The sequence below is a fragment of the Gallinula chloropus genome (genome assembly GCF_964237585.1).
Source record: "Gallinula chloropus genome assembly, chromosome: 6".
NCBI classification, from domain to species: domain Eukaryota; kingdom Metazoa; phylum Chordata; class Aves; order Gruiformes; family Rallidae; genus Gallinula; species Gallinula chloropus.
The window spans coordinates 2512695-2540449 of NC_140091.1; the positions used below are offsets into that span (position 1 = coordinate 2512695).

Below are 27755 nucleotides of genomic sequence, written 5' to 3' on the forward strand. Positions count from 1 at the left end.
CTGGCCTCGCACAAAGCTTCCCCAGGGGCTCGCGTCCTACCGCTGCGTAGCACCGAGCGCGGGAGCAGCGGGGCCCGACAAGCCTGTCCCACCTCCGCAGGCCTGAGGAGAACGGTCTCCACCACCTCCTCCTCCTCCGCTCTCGACCCGCCCTGCCGAGACCGCGTCCCGCCCTCTCAGCGCCGTTTCCAGCCGGAGGCGTTTGGCCGCTGCACGGCGGCGGCGGGAGATCTACAAAGGCGGCGGGAGCGGCTTCCAGCCGTCGTGATGTCGTAGGTATCGGGTATAGGCGGCGGAAAGCGAAAACCGGGCTCTCGGTGCGGCTTCCCGCGTCTTCCTCGCGGCACCGGGAGCCGTCGGAGCGGGGCGGGCAGCCGCAGGAGAGGGGGCCTGTGTGGGACGCTGTGAGGAGAAGCGCTTCTTCCCGGCGGCCTCCGGGCTTCCTATACGGCGGCGAGCTCGTTCCCTGAGGAGAAATGCGCTGCCTGGGTTATCCCGGAGAGGGGAGGAGCACGCCGGTGCGTGGGGAAGGGCGGGTTTTGTTGCGAGCTCGGTCTCCCAGGTGTTGGATGGGGCCGGGAAACACCCAAAATGGTGGCTCCTCGGGGCAGAGCCTTTATCCGGACAGAGTCCGGGTGGATGATGCCCGCTGGTACGGGTAGTAACGCTTCCTGTATCATACAGATCTCTGTGTCCAGCTTCCCCAGCCGAGGGGGAGTTCATTTGTCCCGGCAGCCCCCACAGATGAAGCCCGTGAGGCTGTGTGGTGGGTGTGGAGTGACAGGAGCCACGGCTTGGGTGAGCTCTGTTGACCTGGGCGCCTGGCTGCTGTGGGGAGGTGTTGCAGGCCTGCAGAGAAAAGGGCATGACATCTTCCCTCTCAGCTTTCCATCGGGCTGTATCTGCTCATACTGGCTCCTCTAGGAATAAATCCTGTTCATATCACTCAAAGAGCTATCAAAAACCAGTCATGTAAGCCTGATGCTATTCCTGTGCGTCTCTGCTAACCATGGGCTACTGGAGAACAATACAGAAAACGTGTAGGATGTGCCTAACTGCAACAGCAGTGAGGTGAGGCTGTAAAACTTGTCCTGCCTATATATAAGCACGATATTGTCCCAGTTTACAGATCCTTTTGTGATTTCAAAGGTAACTTACATTACAGCTACCATAGGTTCCAACTTCTATTAGGCTTTCTCTTGACTTCTGGAAGTTGGAGTAACTGTGCCACGGTAGTGATTCAAAGGAAACATTACAACAAGGTGTTTAGGTCTGTTTCTCACTGGCTGCACACGGAGTTTAACTACCATGTTAACTGAACACAGAAAATGCTCATATATTCCTTCTGCTCTTCAAATTAACAAGACTTTCACTGTCAGGTTTTGAAGATGAAGGAACTTGTGAATAACCTAGAAGTGCTTGGGTTAGTTTTCCTAGTGAAAGCAGACACTTAAGAGGAAGCTAACTGAATTGGCATCAAAATGCACTACAATAATGTCTAGGGTATTTTTTAATGACATAACATAATCAAGTTCCTGATTCTGTATGTTCTTTTTTGTGCATTACATCTGTATGTGATTTTTAGCATTGCATTCATTCATGTAGTATGAATTATGAAGGAAAGTTAAGTGTATGTGGGACTAAAAGCAATATATAAATAAAATCTATTTATTGAAAGCTAAATTGTACACCCAGACTCACTGCTAAGCAGCTCTTGTTAAGCAGATAAGTGGTTTCATCAAAGCACTGTTGAAGTGAATAAAGATCTCCCAGTATTAGCAAGGAACTGACAATGTGACATAGAAGTAATACATTGATCTTTAACCTGATAAATATTATGGGCAAAATAGTCATTGCAGGTTGTACACCTTAGCTATAAATATGTACCATTGTACACTGGACAGTTGTGAAAATAAAATAAGCCCTGTCAGGGAATTTTGAACCAATTCAAGGGTAGGACACTCAAGTAAAGATGTTGTGTACAATCATCCCTTTGCCTCATCTATCTACTATTCTTTTTCACAGTCTGATGATACTCCATAGCCACAGCAAGGTTTGTCCAGCCATTTAAAATTAAAGCTGGTGCTGTTCCTCTAAAATCCTTTAGGAATTTTGTTTGCACACACATAATGTCTTTTCTTTGAGTTCATCTTTTGAAAGATCTGAGGGAAGACACTTTGGCCAACTGGGCCATCACGTTAGGTGTCTGGATGAATTTTGTTTCAGTGGTCCTACCCAGGGACTGAGACCACAAATTTTACTTCATTCTAAGTGAACCACAGTTGCCAGAGGTTTACATTCTCATGTTATGGCATCAGAAAGATGATGACTAAAAAGCCCACAAGCAATCCAGGCTGCTGGGGAGGATGAACTGGGAAAAGCAAGGTGAAGTTGACCTCCCAAAGCCTAAACTGCACCCATGCAGCTCCTGCCAGCATTGAAGTGCTTGCCTGGAATGAAGCTGCCTCTTTGCCACCATAGGCAAAGGGTGCTTGCAGGGGGTTTGCAGGCCAGCAGAGAGAAATTTGGACTGCCTGCAACTCTACTGCTGTGCACAGTACTTGACAGACTTTAAAGAACATAGTCATGACCAGCCCACAACTTTCTCTCTAAAGAAATTTTCTAAATGTTTATAATTTAGTGGGATTTTCATGTAGTTTCTCATTTATCTTCATCCTCCAGCTATGTTGAGTCCAGATTCTGCTTTACTTTGGCTTCCAGCTTCTTTTGAAGTCTATCATAAAAACTTCCATCATAACATGCCTTAGTATAACATGCAAATGCATTGCCCCCTAGAGCATCCTTTCAGAGTAGATGTATTAATAAATATAACGTTTCCCTGCTGCCACTGGGGTGGAAGATGTAATGGAGTCTGCATTCCTTAAGCGATATGGGTTTCTATTTAAAAAAGAAATACATTGTAAAGAATTCCATCAAACTGTTACAGCTTTGACTGCCCTGTGGCAAGAAGTTCACAGGCTTTTTTAATTTAAATGTTACCTGTTTACTTGGCTTTTTTTTCTTAAGATAGAATATTTCTCTTCCCCTTTTTCTAATAGAGATAGTTGTAAAAGAGTATTCATGTAAGCCTTTTCCCTGAGCTATATTTCAAAGATGTGTTTTCATTCTATTTTCCCAATACTTTAATTTACAGTTTTGGAATAGTAACATAAATTTTAAAAGGATATGTTTGGAATGAGGTCATCTTCATTCCTTACAAGTCAAAACATTCTTTTCCAAGATGAAAACTGTGTTCTTGAAATATGATGTATTTGCTAAATCTTGTTTAATTTGATATAAGGGATATGTTTCTTGGGCACCATTCTTAGGAAGATTTAATTTTTTTTATTCCTCATCGTTTTATATAATGCTCTAAACTATTGTTAAGATTTAGGAACGTGCTTTAAAAAGTTTCAGTTGTCTCTGGGAAAAATAGTCTTAATTTATGTTGACCTTTCTTTCCTTTGAGCATTTAGCCTGCATTCAATAAAATTTTGATGACTGCTCTTTAGAAGACAGCTGTACGATATAAAGTATTATAAATATTCAGCTTTCCTCTTCTAGTGTTGCCATTAACAGCTGGGCATCCAGTTCAGCAGAGCAGATTTTGCAGAGAGAGCTTGGCATGTTCCTGAATCAGTATAGTGAAGAAGACTAGAAAATAGTTTCTTATGGTTTGGGGACCTGTAAAGACATAGAGCATCTGTTCCCCAGTTAAGTCATAGTCTGGTAGCACTAAATCATGTTAAGAGCTAAAATGATGGGAAGAACTACTTTTTTCACCTTGGCTGTACCTGTGTTTTAAATGCCTAATGCATTATTTCTACTAATGGCAAAATAATTTCAAGCCTTGCTCAGAAGGTATGTAAATGGAATGCTTTGGCATTTTTTCATTGTTTATAATCTTTGAGGAAGGAGACAAGCATATATTTCACTTCAGTGTCTGGATTTTTATCTCTGGTATAAAATGGAGAATTGGATTTCCTTATGCAAACACTTTATCCTTCTAAACAAGCAATGTTTTTGTTACACAGTATTTTAATCAGTTGATGTATTTGCTTTGGATGACATTGGGGGGGGTTGTGTTGTTTAAAAAATATGAAACATAAGAAAAGACTCTTTAAAATTACTGATTCTAGACCTTAATACCAGAAATCTTTGTGTCTAAATGACCATAAAACTTGTCTATATTTTTCTTTTGTAGAGTTAAGAGAGCATTACAGTTGGACACTGTTAAAAATTATGTAAGTATTTTGGGCTGTATGGAATCATGTGGGCTGTATATACATATGTCTCTGTATGTTTGTGTGCACAGGTGTAGATAGAAACATGATATTTCATTAGAGTTGCATTTATATTGTTACAAATTGGATGCTGTCTAGAAAAATCTTAACAAGGCACAAAATTACTGCTGAAAAATATCGGTATAAAATTTATTGTGTTCTGTTTGTCAAACTGCCTGGCTTTAATAATGTGCATTTGCATGAATCACTTGAAAATAATGGAGAAATCTGCATATTTTTATCACCATCACTATTTACCCAAGATCTGAATGAGTTAAGAACCTTGGTGAAAGCATGTATTAGAAATTAGCTCCATTACCCTGGAAGCAAATGTTCTGCCATGTAATTGTACATGTAACAATATGGAATTATGATAATGCTGTAATCTGCATATTATAAACTGCAAAATTGAAATGAAAACATTAAAGGCATTTTCATGTCAAGGATATAATTACCTCCCTCAGCTAATCTGGCATAATGAGACAATAAAGTACTAACACTGCAATAAATTTCACCACAGTTATCACAATAAAAATAAAATTGTACTGTTGCTATTATTTTTTGTAAATGTAGCTATAGTATAGTCCCAGTACCAGCATGTCATGACATATGTCAGTTTATTATCTGCTCCTACCAACAGTGGGTGTTGCTGCAGACATCAGCACAGAGGAGCTGGTGAGGATGGCAGTGTTCAAAGGGAGGAAAATTTTGGAAAAGTAGAGAAATAGCTACTCAGCAAAGGAGCTCCAAATAAATCTCCACATCTGTGTTATTGCACAGTGATTTGTTTATATCTGGCACATATTTGGAGGTCTCACTGGTGTTTAGCAAAATAGGAAATTGCAATTTTAAAAATTTTCTAGATACTTTTTTTTCTCCCCCTCTTCATTTAAACAAAGGTGGCAAAATACCGCAGTGGCACTAAAAAGAAATCATTAGCAATTTAATTAGCAGCTCAGTGTACCATTACCCAACTTGTTCTGCTCAGAATGCAGCTGTGACTGTAATTTTGCATCTGTTTCTTGGGCTGTAGTAATGTTTTTGTAGATGAGTGGTCCAGCTGAAATTCCACAGGATTGTTTTTCTGCCTTAAAGCCATTCCTTCCCTGCCCCTTCCCTGTAAGATAAAGTGTTACCTGATGGTTACCTGCATTCAGGTTCTTGTGCAGCAAAAAACTTAACAGAAGCCCATCTGAAGGATAAAAACTTCTCCTGGAATCTCAGTAATATAGGTTTACACTGATTCATGTGATGCCTCTGACAGTTCCATGACAAAGACCTGAAGTGTACCATAATTAAATAACATTATAGAAGGTAAGGGGGGAATGTAAGGTGGTAATAAAGGCACAGGGTTTGTGTGAAGTGTCTGTTCTAGCTCTGGTGCATCCATTGCTGTTTCCACAATTCTTTCCCATTACTCAGGAGGACCTCATTCCACCAGCTGGTCAGGCTACCCAAAGCATGCCTGAACTAACCAGATCAGACAGGAGTCATTTTAGATTTTGTAGTGTTATTCTGGTATCATAACTGGACTAAAACTCTTTCCTGGAAAAGAAATTCTTTCTGCCAAATAAACACTGTCCTGCTAAGTACAACAGTAACTTTTTCCAGGTTGCTGCTCAGAGAAGCCTTTGTTCATGCCCAGAAAAATGATGGGTCAGGTGGCTGCTGTTCAAGCAGGAAAAATATCCTGACAATGTGAGCAGGTTGGAGATTCTCCCTGTTACAAGAGAGATTTGATGACATTTAAATGCCTAAAGTGGCATTGATACTTCACTGTAATTAATATTTCATTGAAAAATTCTTTGAAAGATTTCTTTATCCTGTGGCAAAATACTAATGACAACAGACAGGAGATTTCCAACAGCTATTGTTTAAATACTGATTGACTACAAGAGGAGTATGAACAGTTCATGCAAAATTATTTAGGGTATTCAAGACTAAAACAAGACAGAGTAATTTCAAGGAGCTATGAGGAAGCTAGGTAAGTGGGCAGCAAATTAAATCTTTCAAAATACAGTGTAAGTCATGTTACTGATGACCAATACTAAGACTGTCAGGTTCTAAACTAAAGGTAAGCACTGAAGGCAGAGCATGAAAAGGAAAACATCATAACTGCAGCTTTGGGTATAGGTGCAGTAAGATAGATCAGAAATAGAAGAGCATGCAGTTATACTTGAAGCCTAATACAGATGGGTATTTTGGCTACACCCAAATTAGGATTGAATGTATTGTCACCCTGCTTTAAAGTATAATTGCAGAAATTATACTTTGAACCCATATAATTCTGTGAAAGAAAATGAGTGTGAACATAAGCTGTGGAACAAGTGGCACAAGAAAAACCTTCAAACAGAGGAGATTAAAAGAGCAGGATGTTTTAATAGGAGTGAGCCACAAAGAGCAGAAAAAGGGGTGTAAGAATATGCTGCATTCTTTTTAGAGGGAATACTGAATAACCTTTATACTTTTGTGAAATCAAGAGGAATTTAATAGTTTTGCAGTGTGGGAAACTGAAAGCCAGTAATGGAGACTTGTCTTTCATACAACATGCTAACTTCTAGGACTTGGCCTGAAACTGTGCTGAAGTCAGGACCCTAGTAGAAGCTTTAATAAGGAACATTGATACAGACAAGGGTGTGCATATCTGGGTAGGTGTGGAAAATAGCAGTGTTGTGTTTCAGGACATTTAAATAGACTGCTACCTGAACTTGAGAAGAAAACTCCTGAGGGTTGCATGTTGGCATACCTCTAGGCACAATCCATAATCCAAGTTTGATATTTACTGCCTCTAAATGTCTACTTTTTAGAAGCAGTTTCCTTAGAACAACAGTTTAAGGTTACTTATGTAAACATTAATGTTTTCTATCATTAATTTACTTGGTAAGGAAAGGTCACCTTTTCCCAGGTCCTGGATTCCTGCTGGCTTGTGGGAGCTTTAAGTGACCTCTGTATATGTAGCTTTGTGATCAGGTCTGACTTACATCCTGATATCACTTGTGGCTTTCACACACATTACTTGGTGAACCTGATTATTGGACTGGAAAATACAGGTTTTGCCACCTGTACACCCCTTTCAAAATGTAAAATTGCTGTAGCTAAGTTTTCCAGGGGTAATTTGTGAGACCTTAAACCTACAAGGTTCAAGCCTTCTCAGAGCTGTCTTTACACCCTGTACCACACTCCAAACTCAGGCTGCCTTGGCTCTCAGCCATGCCAGACCCTTTCCCAGAGCACACAGGAGACTCCTGTGCTGAGGAATCCTTACTGGACTTAAAGATTTGTGTGCCCTTTGTTAAATTTAGTTTGAAAACATATGACTAAGCATGAAAAGGGAATAAACAAGTTACTAATTTGAAATTTCAGTGGAAATGTCAGGTAGCAAAGTTCAAATACCAGGTTGTCTGCTTTGCTTTTTAATTTTCTTTTCCAACTTGGCTTAAGTTTTGTACACACTTTAATGAATATAAACCCCAGATCCTCCTTTTGTATTTCATTCACAGTGTTGAAGCAGTAATATGCTTACTTATTACACTTTTTCTAACACTAAATGGAATAATAAATGGAACTTAAAGAGATTAGTGAATAATAATATACAATAAATCTTCCAGTGAAGAAATACTGTATGAAATTGAGTGACTGTTCCATGTGACAAAGACAAATGATGGATATTCAGTTTTATGACTGGAATAAGGCACGAGTTAGTAGAAAAGGCCAGTTGTTTGGGAAGTGATGACTCACACTTTTTCTTGCTACAGTTGCAAAAATAGAGATAAATAAATTCGCTGCCCAAACTAAAAGATCCAGGAGTGTAACAAAAAAAGTGTTTTACTCTGTTTTCCTGTGTTTCTAATAAGGAAAATGGACCCTCACTAAACCTTACAAAAGAATGGCTGAATCCCTTGAAACTGACACTGTTTCTCTCTTTCACTGTGTTCAGATGCTCTTTAACCCTTTGAGAAAAATCTTGAAAGGGACTGGAAAAAGTGGTTTTCCTCCAAAATTCCCCCTTATTCCTTGAGTGGTAGATGTTAACACAGTGAAATCAGTTGAGCACTATGAGCCTTCTCCTCTTTAGAGGTGGCTAAGTCTTCTTTGGGCACAGTAGCTCACATGCCTGCTGGCTTAATCTCCTTGAAACAAAAGGTAGGCAAGAGTGAGGAAGCTGTCATTGGAAAGCTGTCCTTGCCAGCTTGCCATGTGCTGTACCTTCCAGTCTTTTGTTTAGTTAGTGGATCAGCTGGTGACCTGACAGCAAAGTATTGTAGGTCTGGTAATATGCATATTGCTTAATGTTTCTGTTACCTGGAAAATCAGTGGTTTCTGAGAGTGTAAGATGACATTAAGATGCTGCTGATGCCAGTGGGGTCTCCTTTCAGTGCTAAATGTGTATGTGTATTTCTCTGTATGTCTCCTTTTTGACAGAGTCATCAGTGGTGGTATTTAAAGCTGCTACACTTCATAGTTGGAATCAAGTTGTTAGAGCTTTTTTTGAGGGTAGTAAAACTAACGTTAGTGAGAATGGGGAGTGATGGAGAAGCTTTGTGGGGACCTGGCAGCCAGCAAAGACCAACCTAACACAACATATAACATGGGCTTTCCATAAAGGGGAATAAATGAAGTTAGTGATTGCTTAGAAAATCCATTCCCAGATAGTAAATGTTTGGAGAGGCTTTGCCTGTAACTCCACTAATGGGAAAGCTAGAGGCCAGAATTTAACTAGTTTTCAGTAGGGAATTTTACAACTCTTGTGGGTTTAGATGGACAGAGGTACTTCTCTAGCCAATATTCACCAAGATTTTGTCTTTTCCTACATTTTAGCCAGCTGATGCAACACCTTTGAAGACCAAAAAGAAAAATCTGGACTCCTACTCACCAACAACAGGGACATGCCAAATTAGTCCCTTTTCATCTCCCCTGAGTCATAATGCACAAAACCTCAAAAATCACCCATCAAATGGTTAGTTGAACATTCTGTCTTGCTTACTGCAACATTTTTCTGGTTATTGGCTTGATTTAGTAACTTGTGCCTTCTGTAGTAGGTTTGATTTCTTTTCCCCTTAGAGAATTTTCATCTCTTTTGGAAAAGTTGATGTTGATTTTTAAAGCTTAAATTTTTTCAACATAAGGGGATGTTTATGAAACATGTTTATGAATAATATTTGCTAGTGATTTCTATTAAAAATGTTTGGCTTTGGCTCAGAAAAAAGGTGCAGTGGCATTTTTTTCAATAGTCCCATTAATTCCACTGATTAGGCATGTTTATGCTACCAGTGTCCTTCGTTTGCTTTCTTTCACAGTCTAACTTTCTAAGAGTTAAACTATTCTGCTTTGCATTTCTACATTACTTTTTACTCTTTTTTCATAGTAAAGTATTTCAAGGCAATTTTTAATTTGTGTAACACTGAATATCACTTGCTGTCAGAAAATATGCCTTCTTTAGGATATATGTCCAGTTAGTTATGCAGTCAGAGGTTTTGATGCAGAGAAATTATGAGTACTCAAGAAGTCTATTCAGCAGACTAACCTGCTTTTATGGCTAGATAGGTTGTGGTCTTTTTAATTAAGGAAACACTAGGTCACCTGGTGTGACTTTTTATATTTAAAAAGACAAGATACTTTGTCATCTTTCCCATATAGAGTCCAAAAGCTTCCATTTCCTTGCAGTACAACTTCTAGGAATATGTGTAAGTCTTGATGACTTAAAATTATTTAAAAAAATAACAGTGAAAGTCACTTCCTTTATTAGCAAGTTCCTTGTTCAATTACCTTTGCTATTAAAAAATAAAGCTCTTCTCTGATTTTGATTTTGTCTGGCTTTAATTTTCAGCCATCAGTTCTTGTTATGCCTTTTTGTTGGGTTAAAGAGCTTTTTATGCCCCATATATTTTGGGATTTATGTGCAGTAATTGAGGCCTCACTAACATTCATGAATTATGATGAGTAGAAATACTCTGAGCAGGATAGAATAACCACTGATTGAAATTTATCTAGATGTCTGCAGATTTTTGCACTAGCTATTGCACCATATGCTGCCATTATGGATCTGAAAAAGTGGATTTTTCCTCCTGGAATAAAGGGAACTTTGTAATTATTTTTTTTACTTTAAAGGAATTTGATCATGAAATTTTGGAATTTCAGCTCAAAATTGGCTGAACTAAAAGTTAAAGTTACCTAATTACAAAATTACCTAATTACTGAAAGCCTTCAAGCTGAAAATACTACAAATGCTGAGCATAACATCCCTTTTATTGTTAAAAACAGTAGATTATTAGAGGAAGCATAGAAGTATCAGGTGTTTTGGTGCCAGTACAGCTATTCAGAGTTATAGTTTTGTTGGGATTTTTGGTTCTAATTAGTAGTCATGCAAGGAAACTAAACAGAAGCAGCTATTCCCTCACTCTTTATGACCTGGTTTTGTGACCTATTTGTCAAATAATGTTAATGCAGCTGAGTTTTCCATGAGCACTCACTGACAGTTGGAAGATTCACAGCTTCTCTACCAAGGTCCCCCTGAATCCAGTTCTCCCCAGAATAGCTGCTCTTCTCCTCCAGTCCTGTGCTTTTGATTTGACCCTGAAACTAGTGCAAAACTGATTATTTCAACTATTGATATTCCAATAAATCTTTGGAGGAGGAATTAGCCTCATTAGGCTTTTTACCCATTCTTTCTGTGATATCACATCTCAACTAACTGTACAAACCTGGTATCATGAAGAGACATGTAGTTTAGAACAGCCTGACCTTCACAAACTTAAGATATGTACAGTTGACATGATTAGTTTTGAGAGCTACATGGAGACTTGCAATAAGAGGCCAGGTTTATGAACATCCTGGATGTAGGAGTAACCCTGTGTTTACCAGAAAGTAACAATCTTTGCCTACCCTGTCTTGCAGGCAATTCCTCCTCTCAAAACTAACAGCAGCTTCTTGATTGTTAAAACACTGGTTAATTTGCACAGTTAAGTATCTTCATATTCCCACTTACTTCACATCCAGAAATCTTCAGTGACATTTAATCAGCCCTTTAAATCTTTGACCCCTGCATTGCTGAAAGGCTAGAGCTTCCCTTTGGGGTTCTTTTCCTCTTCAGAAGGGATTGTCTTAAGTATTCCTCCAGATAACCCTGCCTATGTGTTGATTTTTTCTCCCTTGGAGTTTAAACCAAGGTAGACAGCGACCTAACCCTGCTGGTTTCCAGCTTCCTTCTTGTGAAAAGTACCTCTTCCAGTGAGCAGCTTTCTGACTTAATTTGTTAGGGAACTTATTTCTTCAACATTGTAGTGGTTCAGCCCCAACCAGTGGTTGAGCACCACACACCCCCAGAGAACCAGAGCCTCTGTGGGTTGGGATAAAGAGAGTTTACTGACAAAATCACTGTGAAAGTAGAACAACAACCAATTTCACTCACACCCAGTGATAACACAGAGTTATAAGATAACACACCTTACCAGCCCAGAGTGCTGCATGACACAAGGACCAGCCTGACATCACAGCTGCACTCAGACTGCTCTGGAAGCACCCAAGAGCACCCTGTCCCAACCAGCCCCTTTTATAGGAGACTGAAGCCAGGTGGTGTGGAAGCAGCCTGGGGTGACTCAGCTCAGCTGTGCTGACTGCTTGGGGAGGTTAACTGATGTACTCTGTTATCTACTCTATTTATCTACAGAAAGAAAGGCATTTTCAAAGCACTCCCAGGTCAGATTTCTGTGCCAGTCTCTGCTTTCATCACTAAGAAGGAAATTTGCTGTTTGTATCTATTAAGTCCTATACCAGCCTCAGGATTTGATGGTACTTCCTGGGTGAAACAAAGAACCAATGTGCCATTTGTTTATTTCCCTTGTAGTAAATCTGGAGTATTTCATCCTGTACAAAGAAACCTGCAGTGAGAAGAGCTGCCAGTAGCTGTTCTCCACCAGATCAGAGATGGGGCTGCTGTTAGTGCAATCAGTGGGAATGCCTGTACTGGCATCTGTCATGTCATGGAAAGGTCAGCTCACACCCTGGGACAATTAATTGTTTTCTCATGATGTGGCATCCTACCTTCTCACCCAGGGTGGAGCACTCAGCATGCAGATTCCAGCAGAGTGTCTGCATGTTGTACCAAGCCACTGATAATCACTGAATTAAGATTGTATCCTGAGGGAAGAATCCACTTAGAATGACCTGTGTCCCCAGTGCCTGCAAGTCTCAGGCACTGGGAGCAGTAAGCTTTCTGTTAGTGTTGCCACATCACAAAAGCAGTTGTGGAAAAAAAAAACCTCAACAAACAACAACTATTTTTTATATATAAATACAGATTTTCAAGAGATCATTGAGTCCAGCCCCCTACATGTTTCTAATTACCTGCTTTAATGACCCCTTTACTTTTAGACAATGCCTTTTTGGTGACAGAACACATGATAATACACAAACATTTAAATTTGCTACAAGTTTTAAAACTTTTCCAGCATCTCTGTGTTTGCTTTACATGCCTGAGCTCTTAGGTGAAAGAAAAAAAAGAGGCAAATTGTCCTGTATTAAACTGCCTGTATATTAGGATGTCAATGGGAAAGGTGAACATGTACTGCATTTCCATACTGATATTAAGTGTGGACATAGGGGAACGTTCTTTTGCCTATAAAAAGACTGATCACATGATCCTAGCTGACATTTAGATAGATAATTATTCAGTAATGTAATACAGGCCATCTTTTTTTTTCCCCTGTGTTCATGTAGCTACAAGATGGGGCTATAGAACACTTCCTCTTATATCACAGGTTTCAGGTTGTCCTTTAAAACCCACCATTTCTTTCTCCTGCTGAAGAGACCCTTTTATTTGAAGTGTTGTAGTGTTTTGATAGATGATGCATATCACCTGTAAGTTAGATGTCAGAGTGTAATCTATATTCTATTTTCCTGTGACCAATATGTAAGAAAAAAACCATAATGAAAATTATATGCAAAATCAATGCCTTTACCTATGGAAACTTACTTTGTATTGTGTGAGGCACACAGAGTAGCATGCATCTAACTGAGGAGGCAGAGACACAGCCTCAAAAAAAGACTAGATACCTACAGAATGCTAAGACTGTTCAAAGCAACATTTCTTTTAGGAGAAGACATGATCCAAGCCCATTATAAGAAAGTGTTTCTTTATGGTGTTGTCCTATTGGGCTGCCTGATAATTCATATATTGCCCAAGTACCCAAAATCTCACAGCACATTAGTGCCATATATTTCAGAAATAATAGAACACTAAATCTGCACTAATTCCTCATCATTTGTATGTTTTATTTATTTATCAACCCAGGGTTCTGCCATTCTGTAGTACTGGTCTAAAAGTAGTATCTGACAATTAATGACTGATTTAAGTGCAAGTTCTACCACTTTTACTTGTAGAAGTAGTGCTGCTAGCTTTAAAATGAACACTTTTGGTGTCTTCATGTCAAGCTACTGTAGTGGAACAGCTTAAGCTTTTATAGCATCTTGTCATTCTGAAGTATTCCTGAGTGCTTTACAAAATATTAAAATTAAAAGTTAATATATCCTTGAGTGCTGATACTTGTGTGTAATAATTTAGAACTAGCAAGAAGAAACCCAAGTGTTTAATGTGGTGTGGCCTCACTTTTCTAGTCTGATGTCAGAAAGAGATGTATTACAGTGGAATGTGAAAAGCACCTCATTGCAGAGGGTCTGTTCTAGGATCAATGCCTTTGGTATGGCCATGGTAAAGACTTGTAGTTTCCTTTAAAGGTGAATTTCACCTTAGAGTAACAGTGTTTGTAAGAGTGTGTGTGCATCTGTTGGAGGGAGAGTAGATAAGAACTCATGTAAACCACTTTGTGAACTTCTGTGATACCAGAAAGAAAGATCTTTCTTGGGTTTTGGATAGCTGAGTATAGTCTGATCAGCTGCAAGCACAGCAAACTCTAAAGCTGGATTACTGCTATACAATTCAAAGTCACTAATTGTTAAATGCACTAATGATCTCATTGTTGAAGGGGGAAAATAAGGAATGAATGCATGATTATGCCTCTCCCCTTCATATGTATACATACACCTCTACTGTTTTGTCCTTAATGAGTATCAGACCCAAATTCTTCAGCTGGGAGTTACATCATATCTTCAACTGCAGCCACAGCTAACCAGAAATCATTTCTGCTCTTCAGATGTGACCTCTCTCTTGCTGGAACCTAGACAGATCTAAAACTTTGGGTGTTGAAAGGTGACCATATAGACTGTGTGGTGCACAATGAATAGCTATGGCCTCTCCACTTTCAGCAGATTATTCACCAAAGCTTATTGTACTGTGGGATCCTATCAAATGTGACAGTATATACTTTTTTTTAAGTATTAGGAGGGATGCAGTGCTTTTGCTGCTAGTCCAACACCCTCCTGATATGCTAGCTGGAGGGCAAAGGGAACTGACAGCTCATGTTCTGACTTTAAAAACAGTAGGAATTGATACACAAGATAAAATTTTAACCTGTTTTTGTCCTAATGTGATTTCTGTCTAAATTGTATAGGTTGTGATAAGTTGCCTAAAGAGATGCAAATTCAGAAAGTACTTTGTGATCAGAGGGGTGTTGTTATACCTGACAACATACATAATGAAGCCCTTTGTAAGTGGCTGTTGAAGAGTCTCAAGAGGACAGCAGCCAGCCACCTAAAGATGTTATTTTAGTGCAGCACTAACTCTCTTGATCAGCATCACTGAAACCCTGTCCAGCTGCTTTGGGGGGAGCAATCTGTGTTAGATGCTTCTCTTGGAATCTGCCCATTTATAACACCCTACAGTGACAGAAAGGTAATGCACCCAGTGCCAGCACCACGTGTGAGCCTGGGGTTCATTAACAAATCCATGTTAATAGCCACAAATCCTTTGTGGTCATACCTGTTCCTGTTTCCTCACACAACCATGTGGCTGCTCCAAACATCACTGCACTGGAAAGGAGAAATACAACCAGCCATGCAAAATAATGGCAGCTGGCCTGTGATTTATCATGCCCCCATCATATGATGGGCTAGAATATGATATTGTCAATATAGCATGTCAGAGCCTTTGGAAGTAATTTGCAGTATCTCTTTGTAGCTGTTTACAAGGTGGAGTTGGGGGCCAAGCAGTTTTTATGAAAGGAAGCTGGAGGTTTCATTGCTCAGTTGTTACAGCAGTTCCATGGTAATGCCCAGTGCTCACATGCTGTGTGTGGGCACTTAGTAAGACAAAAAGCTTCTGAATAGAAGACAGTGACTATGAGTCAGTATTATATGAACTTCCAGTTACAAATACTATAATCCCAAGGTTTCCACAAATATAAATGTAATGTGGCTTGGTGAGAGGTTAAACTATAGCAAACTTAGTGTTTCTTTACAAAGGAATCTGTCCTGCTTCATAAGTGAGTTTGGGGGTTTTTTTCTCTTCCTAAAAGATCATTGAGCAGTCAGGGATCTTACTAACCCCTTTGTTATATGCTTCAAATACTCGATATCTTATTTTCATCTCTCTTGTTTCTTTTTCTTTCTTGTGAACCTCCCAGGGAATGACCCTGAGCAGAACCCTTCAGACAGCAGATTACCCAGAAGAGGGCAGCCTCGAACAGAGCAGGATGAGTAAGTGTCTGAAGAGCCCGTGGGTTCAGAGCTGCGGTTTCTCCTTCGGAAAGGTTACTGTTTCCTACAGAATTGAATGAATAGTGATTGGGTTTTAATACTCGTAATTCCACGGGGTGGGATAGTCAAAGGTGTTGAATGGGGCCCGCAACACAAGGAAGATGTGGGGCTGGTGGAGAGGGGTCAGAGACCACGGAGATGCTCAGAGGGCTGGAGCAGCTCCCCTATGGAGAGAGGCTGAGGGAGCTGGGCTGGGTCAGCCTGGAGAAGAGAAGGCTGTGGGGGGACCTCACTGCAGCCTCCCAGTCCCTGAAGGGAGCAGAGGAACAGGAGGGGATTCAACTTTTTAAAAGGGCAGAGTGGCAGGACAAGGGGGATGGATTAAAGCTAAAGGAAGAAAGGTTTAAATTAGATATTAGGGGGAAGTTTTTTCCAGAGAGAGTGGTGAGGGGCTGGAACAGGCTGCCCAGAGAGGAGGTGGGTGCAAATGGTGAGGTGGCTCATTGTAACTGGTTTATTTTAACTTTTTATGCAGGTTCATGGAACTGCAGTCCAAAGTGAAAAGTTCATTGGTTAGAATTCAGAAAATAAGAGCAAATCTGACAAGCCTGCAGGTTTGGGGTTTATTTATTTAATTTTTTTTACTCTACTTTTATAGGATTTGAAGTTAAAATCTTAAATGCAACGTTTAAATTTTAAGAAATAGAGATGCAAACAATATTCTTGAAACCAGGCAGGTTTGGCTTGGCAATCCAGAAAAATGCCCAAAACCAACCACCCCAGAATTTAGTAGACTGTGTTTTTTAAAACTAGAGGAGTTGCCCTTCCACATACACCATTTTTAATTTGCATCACTCCTCATTTTGCACATGAACAAAAGCATATGAAGCAGTTATCAACTATTACTTGTGACTTGAGGTATGAATTATTACCACATAGATTTTTATGTCCTTGAAGATTAAATATCTCTTTGTGTTGAAGTGATTGTACTATTTCATTCACCACTCAGGTATCATCATTTAATAGTCTAATACATGCTAAAATGCAAATCACTTGCCTGTTTTATTCACATGTTGTTTCCTGAATAAATTTAACACAAGGTTCCTGGCTGTATATCAATATCTGAGGAATAATTCTGTGTACTCAAAGGACTGTATTGATTTCTTTTAGTCACCTGTTTGGTCTGACTATGTTTTCTTTAGAAAAAAAAGCTGGCACTCATTTAAAATAATTTAATTAAAAGATTTATTTAGAAAACCCTGATGAAGAATCCTCTATGTTCTCCTGAGATTGATAGTGGGTTTAGGTCCACACTGAAATGCTGAGGAGTGTGGGCAATAGGAAGTGAAATGCTTGTAGATCTCCACTTTGCTAACATATTCCAGCAAGCTTGTACATGTGCCAGGATTCCTTTTCTGGAGATCAAGTGTTAATCTGTTTAAACAGCTGAAGACTTATGAACGATGCCTAAATAACAGGAGATTTTGAACTAACACTTTAAAAGGCCCTTTTTAAAAGCAGTATATGCTCTTACACACTTAACTTCTTACTCCTGTTGACTTTCTGTGAGCTGCTGTCTCAGGCATCAATTATAGCTTATGAAAAGTGTCCAAAAATTCATTATTTCAGTTGTTTTTAGTAAACTGTAGACGTCCAAGTAGGTGGTTTGGGAGTGAGATTTAAGTGTGACTTGAATTAAGCCGGTTTGTTTGCTGTTGGTTTTTTTTTCCAGGCTTTAGAGGGCAGTAAAGAGCTTGAAAATATCATCGGTGTCTCAGACTCGTCTTGCATCTTGAGTGCTGAAGTGCAGAAAACCCAAGTGCTAAGTAAGAGTTTCAATAATATTTATCCCCTTTATACCAATTTAACAGTCATCACTCCAGAAGTTCCTTAGAGTCATCCCCCACTCTGTGCTACACCCCAGGCCTCAGGCCTGTCAGTTCTGGTCAGGACAAATGCACCCTAAATGTTCTTGTGCATCCCACCGAGGACATAAAAGAGAAGCAACCCCAACGGGCCGCTCTTCTAACCCCCAGTCACAGATGGGGAGGAAAAACTTGCAAGAGCAACACCTTTTCTTATGTAAATAGTTAGCTACTTAGTGGGTAGTTAGCTAGTGATTAGGATAAACGCTGGCACTTTGATTGCATTGCCTTTCTTCTCCTTTTGCAAGGAAGTTGTTTTGTTTGTTTGCCTTTTAGGAGGATTAGGCTGAATCTGGGGTTTCCAGGCTTTCAAAAATCGCTATTCATGTCTCTTTAAATGATGGACATACCAGATGCTTATTGTGTTGGGATAAGGGCACTTTACAGGTGGCACATCTGCAATACTTCTCCAAAGGATCCTAGGAAAAACAAAGATTTTCATTTTTAGGTCTCCATTTTAAGGAAACTTTTTATCTTTACTCCAAGTCGGAGGTTCCTGGGGCATGTGAATGCTCAGCAGTGAAAGGTGCATTCCTGCTTCTCTTCCCCAGCGCCTCTGTAACTAGAAGGGGACTGTGTGATGGACTGTGGGATGTACAAACCTTGCAGTATGGATAATTACAGGGAAAAAAAAAGCCCAACCCATTGGCATTAAGGGAGAAGAAATAAACATCTCCCTTTCTTTTAAGAGTTAAAAGTAGTGAAAAGTAGCTGTGGGCACCCAAGAGGCCCCAATCTTTACACCTCAGAACAGTTTGTTCATTTGCTTTCACAAGAGCTACAGCTTTTATCAGTGCTCACACTACACTTTGGGGTACAGAGATGTGTTTAAGGCTTCATTTACCTACCACTACTTGCATACTTAACATTGCTCTTACAGGCTTCCCATACCAACTGGTAATCCAGTTTCCAGTTTACCAGGGAATATGAATAATATTCTTGTGTCCAGACTTTGGACAATGCAAAGAAGATAAACCACTTTCTTAACCCACAGCAGATGTGATGCTTTGCCTACACACATTATTCTACACCCTGCCTGGTTGCTCTGTTCTCTGCAGAGTGTAAAAACACTGGAACTAGCTATAGGAGAGCAGAACCTAGGGTGACTGGGACTGCTGCTTTGCTCCCAGTTGGAAACAGTTGGACAGTAAAGCCACAGGTGCTGGGTTTTTTTACCAAAGAGCTCAGTGACTCTGCTACTGCATCAGGTGCCTGGGCCCCAGCAGTGGGACTCATGCCCCACACAGTTCCAGCAGCTACCCTCACTTAAATTACCATTTCTTTCCTGACCTGTATTCCAATGCTCACTGGGTTTTCTTCTTGCATGCCTATACACTGTACTAGTTCCCACTGTAGTGCACAGAACCAGATGCTTCTTACACAAAGTGAAGCTTTCTGAAAACAGGCTGTGTTCACACTACTACCCTACACTGTGGGTAGGGCAGCCAGACTGTCTATCCAGGAGAAGGCTGCAAATGAGATGTCAGGCCTATTGCTGACATTTTCTGTTACAGCCACTCTCTGTTAGCTGCTTCTTACTTTCAAAATGGGAAATAATCAGCTTTTTGCCCCATCTCTACAGTGGGAACAAAGTACCTGTCAGTGCTACAAGACAAAAATGGGAACAAACTGTGGTAGGAGGTTTGTAAACACAGTTTGTTAAATGTTTTGTGCATTTTTTTGAGCATGAGGCATAGTTAAGGGGGTTTTTTTAATCATCACTTGAAGAAAAACATAACTTGAAAGTGAAAAGGGTGAATAGTTTGGGGTTTTTTTAAGTCTCTGGGGCAACAATTATTGATTTCAGACATATTTATTTGACTTAGTGACTCAAGCAGAACAACTGCAGCTGTTGAAAAGAAACCATGGAGAACTTCCTGCCCGAGGTAAGAACCTTTTTATAACTCCTGTGTAACAGCTGTTTTGATGGTTCCTTTGAGCTCTTTCCACTTCAAATAAGTTGGGTAACCTTTAGTATGGGAAAATGATAATCAAATTCAAATGTGTTTCTTCTGAAAACTTCTGCACTGTTCATATGTGGAAGGAGAAAAGAAATCTTGAATGGTCTTGCACTTGATTCACAGTCTAGAAATAAGTGTAGTCATAGAAATCATAGAATCACAGACTGGTCTGGGTTGGAAGGGACCCCAAGCATCACAGAGCTCCAACCCCCTGCCACAGGCAGGGACACCAACCTCCAGGCCTGGAGCTACACAAGGTTGCCCAGGGCCCCAGCCAACCTGGCCTGGAACACCCCCAGGGACGGGGCACCCACCCCCTCTCTGGGCAGCCCCTTCCAGCCCCTCACCACTCTCTCTGCAAAGAACTTCCCCCTGATATCTCCTCTCCCCCTTCCCTCCTCCAGCTTCACTCCAGCCCCCTTGTCCTGCCAGTCTCTGCCCTTTAACAAGCTGATTCCCCTCCTGTTCCTCTGCTCCCTTCAGGGACTGGGAGGCTGCAGTGAGGTCCCCCCACAGCCTTCTCTTCTCCAGGCTGACCCAGCCCAGCTCCCTCAGCCTCTCTCCCTAGGGGAGCTGCTCCAGCCCTCTCAGCATCTCCGTGGCTCCTCTGACCCCTCTCCACCAGTCCCACATCTTCCTTGTGCTGGGGCCCCAGGAGGGCAGAGCAGAGAGGGACAATCCCCTCCCTGTCCCTGCTGGCCACCCCTCTGCTGATGGAGCCCAAAGTCAGGTCCTAAAGAGTTTCCATACCTTTTATGTATACCATTTATCCCTGTTCTTCCCCACTCTCCTCCCTCCCCTTGCATTTTCAGTGTATAAGCCAAGTAGCCTACAGTCTTTGTAGCAAAACCTTTCTCACCTTAAATGTGTTGTGAGGTATTTAGCACACTCCAGGGGACTGTGAAATCCCAACTATTAGGTTTCTTCATAACTAGTGCTGTGAAAATATTTGAAGTTGGTGGCATTTAATATAGTGTGGCCCACACAGCCACTTCAGAGCCTTGTCTAGCTGGGAAGGTAGTGGGGGGATACACACAAGACTGATTTCTCTTTCTCCCACACCCAGTAAAACCAACTAACACCCAGCACTGATCTTGTGGTATTTCTGTGATCTTCTCACATTCTGTCTTAAAATAGAGCAAAACCAGAATCCAAGTTGGTGATGGCACCTCTGCTGCTTTGTCTGCCAACCAGCTTCGTGTCACAGGTGGTCCCTATGATTTTGGTTCCACAGGCCTATTTTTTTCTGCTGTGGGCAATTCTGTTAAGGAAAAGAAAACTGATCAGCCTGAAGTTTCCTCAGCTCCAGCAGATTACCACAAAATGGAGTGGCATGACTTTTTTAAGGAACTTGGCTCATTTGGGCAATCTGCTGTTTTTGATTTAAAGCTCCCTATGTCCCCCTGTTGAAATGATCACAGCCCCTGTCTGGCACTGCTGATGGTGAACACCACTGCAGCTTTTAACAGTCATTGCTTCCTTTGTGCACTGCTTTGTAATCATAGAACCCCAGACTGGTTTGGGTGGGAAAGGACCTCAAAGCCCATCTAGTTCCAACCCCCTGCCATGGGCAGGGACACCCCCCCACCAGCCCAGGATGCCCAAAGCCCCATCCAACCTGGCCTTGAACCCTGCCAGGGATCCAGGGGCAGCCACAGCTTCTCTGGACACCCTGTGCCAGGGCCTCAGTGGGGTGACCTCAAAGGGTGACCTTACTGGGCACTAAGATACACATTTATAGTTCCATCTTCACTCTAGAAACTAGTCCCTCACACCAAACATATATCCAGTCTTGTTAGATGAGAGATGAGATATTTTGTGAAAGTAGGATGGAAAATAGAATTATGAGTCTAAGTTGACCAATTTTGATGAAGTTTCAGTGTCAGCTTTGCTTTAAGAAAGAATAAATGCAATTTTGCAGTCTTGAAAATGCAGCAGTAGGAGAAGCAGAGCAGTAGCTGATAAAAGAAAAGCATTTGGAGATGTTTTACTTTGCCTTTTAGTTTTGGATGTGGTTTTTCATAATTATTTTTAATTAGTTATGCTCAAGACTGAAAACTTATGACTGTTCTGTGGCTTGATACAGATGGAATGTCACATTATCATCACATGGGGAGGCATGAAATTTATTTACTTTACATAAACAACCTCTACTTAAAACAACTTAATACAAAACATTCCTTCCTCAATGGGCAGCATTATTTAGAACTCAGTATATCATTTTGTGTGACCAGCATATAAAAGGCCAGCATTGTTTGTCCCTGACTAGCATTTGCAGTAAACAAAATATTTTTTAATAGAATGTAAGCAAACTGTAAAGCAGCTGCCAAGAGATGAAATCTAGTCAGTATGTTGCAGGCCAAAAACCATGCTTTATGTGTGTTGAGAAGAGATGTGTAGGTTGTGCTATGCATATTTTAAAGGGAAATTTAATAGGGTTGGAGTTTCAAGGACTGAAGAGAACATTCTGAACAGGAAAGCTGTTTAAGCTGGTTGTTACAAATTATATTAATACTTTGCTTCCCAAAAAGAAAAGCCCTGACATAAATCATGCCCATGACACTGCTGTCCAAGTAAAGAAACAAGAGAATATTATAGAAGATCACAGACTCACAGCATTAAGGAAAACTATTTTCAGGCTGTATTATGTAACAAAAGACAAAATACTTTCTTTTCTGTGGTGCTGTTCCTCCTGCCAAGCCCACAGGCAAATGTGATCACCCCTGTGAAGTTTAGTTCTAAACATTCCTCACTTTCATGTTGTTTTTAGTACAAATGACTGAGGTTTGCACTCTGCAACAGTAGTGGTGGCTTTCCAAGAGACTAGATTAAGGTTAACTAGATGGATTTTCTGGAAATTACTAATGGAAGCAAAGCCAGGGAGATCAGGGACTGGGTCATACTGAGTTCCCACTCACCAGTCCAGGTTTTTATATACAGTATATATGGCAAAACATAAAACTCCACTGTAAAATATAGGTTCCTCCTTAATAAGCAAAGTTCCTTCTCAAAACAGATAAAATGGTAAGAGTAGAATATTCCAGAGTTTATCCCAAGTCATGTAAATTTGAGTCTGGACTTTGTACTGGATCTTTGTGTACAAGCAGCTAAATAGTTTGGGTCTGACCTGCTGGAGGGTTCCTGTGAGTGAGGGTGAGTCAAGTTTACAACATACTTCCACCTCATTCTGAAAGAAAGTAGAAAAGATTTGTTGCCCTTGAGATATCCTTGGGTGTCTGTCTCCCACCTATCCTTCCTCCTCCTTTGGGATCTCCTAAGGAAAAGGGGAATAAATCAGACACCAGATGTATGTTTTCAGGAACATACCTGTGGATTATTCTGACTGTAAAAAACCTCATCCTAAAAATACATTGGGGGTTTTTTCCCAGCCCAACTTTGTATTCACTTGCAGGGAAATCAAGTCTCATTGAAGTAGCTAAGCAGAAATTTGTTAAGGAAATAGAATTCACAGGGAAACTTATTCAGAAACTGAGTTTCTTTCCAGTGTTTCCATTCCTTGAGAGCAAATGGAACAAGAGCTGTGACTGCCTTTCTTACTGCTCACTGACAGGGAGGGATGAAAAAGAACCAATCCATGAGCTGTGAGGATGAACCCTCTGTGCAAGCCCTCCTTTGAGGCATTTGTGACAGAGGCTTTTCTGAAGTTCAGTTCTTCCATGTTTTAAATCTGTTTGGGAAGAACAGTAATGCTGACACAAACAGCAGTTCCTTAGCCCCACCAAGGTCCTTTCAGTTAAATCCTAGGCTTCTTTCCAGCAAAAGTCTGACAAGATCTCTCCAGCAGCCCTTTTGTGGTGTGTATCCTCTCTAAAAGCCACAGAAATGATGTGTAAAGACTTCTGGATTTAGTTTTTTTTTCAAATAGGTGATGATTAGCTGGGGTTTTGGAGCTTGCATTTGCAAACAAGGTGCTTAGGTCAGTTCCTAACGCTGAAGGGCTGCTTTGGTGTTTTGCCAGGCAGCAGCGTCTGCTCTGCATTTGTGTCCCAGCACAGTGTTCAGAATGCAGTTCTGCATCCAGCCAACATACATGTTGCCCTGTTGGCCTACTCAGTGAGGCTGTGGAGCTGAGAGAGACATTTCATTAAGAATTAATATTTTCTGAAGGTCTGAAAATCCACTCTGAAGCCTGGTGCTCACGGACAGTCAGCCTGGTTCCAGAGAGCCGGGCTGCCCGGGGCTGTGTGGGCCAGGACTGGATCTGTAGCCCAACTGCAGCAGGGAGGCTGGGCCTGCCTTTGCTGCAGGACAGAGCCCTGGGCCAAGAGTCTTGTGGCCAGAAGTGGAAGGAAGGGGCTGCAGTCAGGCAGTGCTTTGCAGGATGTCCTCTGGAGCAGGTCACTGTGACAGGTCCGACTGCAGCCCTGATGTGCAGGTTAAGGAAAGAGATTGTGCAGAGGCCCTGTGTGCATCCCTGACAGGGAGATGATCCCTTGGAGCTGAAACCAGGTGATGGGAATGAGCATCACCCTTTGAGTGCCCCAGGGCAGGGTCAGCTCAGCTGGGAGGGCAAAGTTCTTCCCTGGCAGAGCTGTGGGGCTGTGGCACAGGCTGTCCAGGGAGGGGGCTGAGTCCCCAGCCCTGGGGGTGTTGAACAGAGGGGAGATGAGGTGCTCAGGGATATGGTTGAGCACAGGACAGGAACTGTTGGACTTGATCTTTAAGGTCTTTTCCAACCTTGTAACCTTGTCATTCTGATTCTGTGTGTGTGTTGTGATCTAACCTGTGGATTAAAAGCTGTGTGACTTAGGCTAAACATGAGGCTCCTCTTCTCTCATTCTGTGTGAGCAGGTCTGGGTTTATTTTAGTTTTTAACCATGCAAAGTCCTTCACAGCCCAGAAGAGGCAAGGAAAGCCCAGATCTGCCCTGCTAGGGCTTTTCCTAGGACATGTGAGTGATCTGGCCTGCTGAAGAACACTACTGGAAGGGGAAGGTTCCTGCTTGAGCCCCAACTGCCGTGTGCTTCCCCAGCAGGTTACAGGTGTGTCAGGCTGTACCTGCACAGAGAGCCACATGCTTTAAGATGCAGCCTGAGACTTGAGAGGTGTCTGGGGCTGAGGTCACTGCCACAATCAGCTTTTTGGATGGAAAGAAGGAAGGAAGGGGGCAAATTACAAACCTCTCCAGTGATTTAAGATCCTCTGCTATGTAGATGAAATATTAAGCTATTAACTTCTGTGGCAGATACAGAAATGCACATGAGACATACGAGCACAGGCCTCAGACGTATATACATATAGAACTGTCAACCTGCATTTTATATTCAGGTGTCAGCCACATTTATTCATGAATTTCACACTTGTGTTTAAACTCTATTTTCCTATGTACCTTTTCACAGGGGCAACAGCTATTAATTTTTAATTCCAGTGGTTCTAGACTTTGGAGTATTAAGCTTAATGAAAAATTAAAAAGAATTGTAGTTCTTTCAACAGCTACATGGTAGCAACTCCTACGTGGGGATAAATACCCCTCTCTCCCATGAATATAATTATTTTAAACAAAAAAGAAAAGAAACATTAGTTTGGACTCACTTAGTAGCAATTATATGTTTAAGAGGTGTAAATAACTTGCGATCCAGACATTACAAATATCCAGGTGCTCTGTATGTGCTGATGACAACAAAATTGAAAAGAAAGACTGTAATAATTCTGACTGGTTTTCTCTGCAGAAGATATTGATTATTTGTGTGTGGTGAGAGATTTGGAAAATTCAATTAAAGGAGTTGTGCAAAGGTTTCATAAATTTTCCTTGTACAGCGTGTACACAGACATTGTTGCGTATTAAATCAATGCAGCACTTCACAATATATTTTCTTTGAAACATAAAAATAAATAACATTTAAACAGTTCTGCTTACTACAGAAACAAATTTTATTTTCTGTGAAGCATTTAGTCATGTGCTATCACTGACTCATACACATTTGCCAGCTGTAACAAATTTTATAGACGTTTTCTCCAGAGACATAGCTCATATACTATGAATTTTTAAATGAGCAAATGGTGAAGAAGGGATGTCAGCAATATAAAAATTGATCAGTTAAAAGATAAAAGCATAAGTAAAGAGATTTGTATGGTAGTCTTAATAGGTTTTATTAAATAAAAATACTATAAAAAGACAGTAATGAATAGACTGAAGGTTTTAACTGTGGTTGAGGTGGAGAAAAATTATTCTGGCACATTTAGTAGAAGATTGGTTTTATATCACCTGACAGGTGAACATTTTTTTCCCTCTGCTTTTTAAATCTCTACATGTTTTAGAGTGCTCAAACTTGGGCAAGAATGGCAGGGGAAGTAGGAAGGGAAAAGAAACTTGGGAAGATTCTGCCTTTGTAAGGCTTTTGTGGGCCGGGCACAGCAGACCCCATGGCAAAGGGCAGCAAAGCTCCCACCAGCTCACCCGTGCAGGGTGAGGTTCTGGTGACTCTCCAGCTGCTGCCTTACCCCACACAACCCTAAATCACTGACCTGACATGGGGAGAGCAAGGGCAGCCTGGTCCCACATCCAGCTCCTACTTCTTGTGCAGGAGGACATCTTTCTGTCCACCTCTGCAGACCCCTCCTCGCCCAGCTCCTCTGGCCTCAGCAGGCTTTCATCCCAGTGGTTTCCTAAGGTTCTCTTGGCTTTTATGGAGCTTAACATACTTAGGAGTTCTGCATGTGAAAATACCAAGAGAGAAAAGGGTTGTTAGGGTTTTGTTGGGGTTTTTTAGAGCAGTCTGTGACCTTCATTAGCTCAAGCACCAAAAAACTCAAAAAGCTCAAAAAAGCTAGATGAAAATTTAAAAAAATAAAGCTCTGTGATGAGCATTGTCCACTGTGAGTAGTAAATCATATTATTTGCTTACTTTACTATCTAAATCTTACTGCTGTCTGCATAAATGCTACTATAAACAGGGCTGTTTTCTCAAAATGTGCTGTCATGGTACATATTTGTAAAGAGAGCAGAGTTAATTATGCTTTACATCAATCTGGGTAACTTACATTTTTGAGAGCTTCTCAGAGTGACACACAGATCCCAGCGCGGCTGCGTTGGCACGTGAGGCTCCTGTCGGCACCGCACAGCCTGAACGCTGCAGTCAGTGATGAAGGGGTTCCTCAGGACTGAGAAAGGAAGTGGTGCTCACACAAAGAACAGCAGCTTGGAGTTACACCCCATCCTTCTGTGTCACTTGGAATGTTTGCAGTGGCTTTGGTGCCTTTTGCTGTCCAGGTTTGAGTGCAGCCCCTCTCCTCACAGCAGGAGCCTCTTTTGCTGTAAGAACACAAAAAGTCTCTTGTTTGTTGTTCTCAGTGTGATTAATACAAAGCAGAAATTCTGACTTCTCTCTTCACCCTTCTGCCTGGTGGACCCAAAACTGAACCACCAGCAGACACTGAGGGTGCTGAGACTGGAGCTGGTCAGAAAGCCATGCAGCAGCCTTGGCATGCAGACGTACCCCCTTCCAGAGCCTTTCCCCACGTGGTCTCATTCCCAGAGTTCCTCTGCCCTTGCACACTTCTCTGCTTCTTCCAGCCACCTGCACCTCAAACCTGCCTCCCCCAGGAAGGGGCTCAGGTGTGGCTGCCTTCCTTTTGCCAGCCCCTCAGAGGATGCAGGGGATGGTCCTTCACTGGAGTCTGCTGAATCCACTGACATGTTCCTTAGGGATTTTTATTCATTCTTTTGTTATTAAGAGCAAAAAAGAAGAACCAGCTTCTAACACCCCTAACGTGTTCTGTTCCACTTTGTCATGGCTGGCAATGATGTAGCATATGTGCACACACTCACAAATAATTAAGACAATCTCCTAAATGACTGTTGAGGCACAGTAACTCTATCATATGGAAGAGGGTCTGTCAACCACCACAGTGACTGACTTAACTCAGGGATTTTCACAGCTCTGTAGTAACACTGCCACTCAAAGTTGTTTTCCTCCTCCACAGGGTACGTTCAGACTGACAGCAGCTCCGTATTCCTCAGGTCGCTCCTTGACTAA

The 27755-nt window shown here is 41.4% G+C and overlaps 1 protein-coding gene across 1 annotated transcript; it reads left to right on the top strand.

Annotated features, from left to right (window-relative positions):
* Window positions 1-205: 205 nt before the first annotated feature.
* On the top strand, window positions 206-27755 carry ITGB3BP (integrin subunit beta 3 binding protein; the record flags this gene model as incomplete). Its single annotated transcript, XM_084265970.1, has 8 exons — window positions 206-272; window positions 4205-4244; window positions 9102-9240; window positions 15800-15872; window positions 16408-16486; window positions 17605-17698; window positions 19624-19683; window positions 27703-27755. The coding sequence occupies exons 1-8, from the start codon at window positions 268-270 to the stop codon at window positions 27753-27755; spliced, it is 543 nt and encodes a 180-aa protein (XP_084122096.1). The 5' UTR covers window positions 206-267.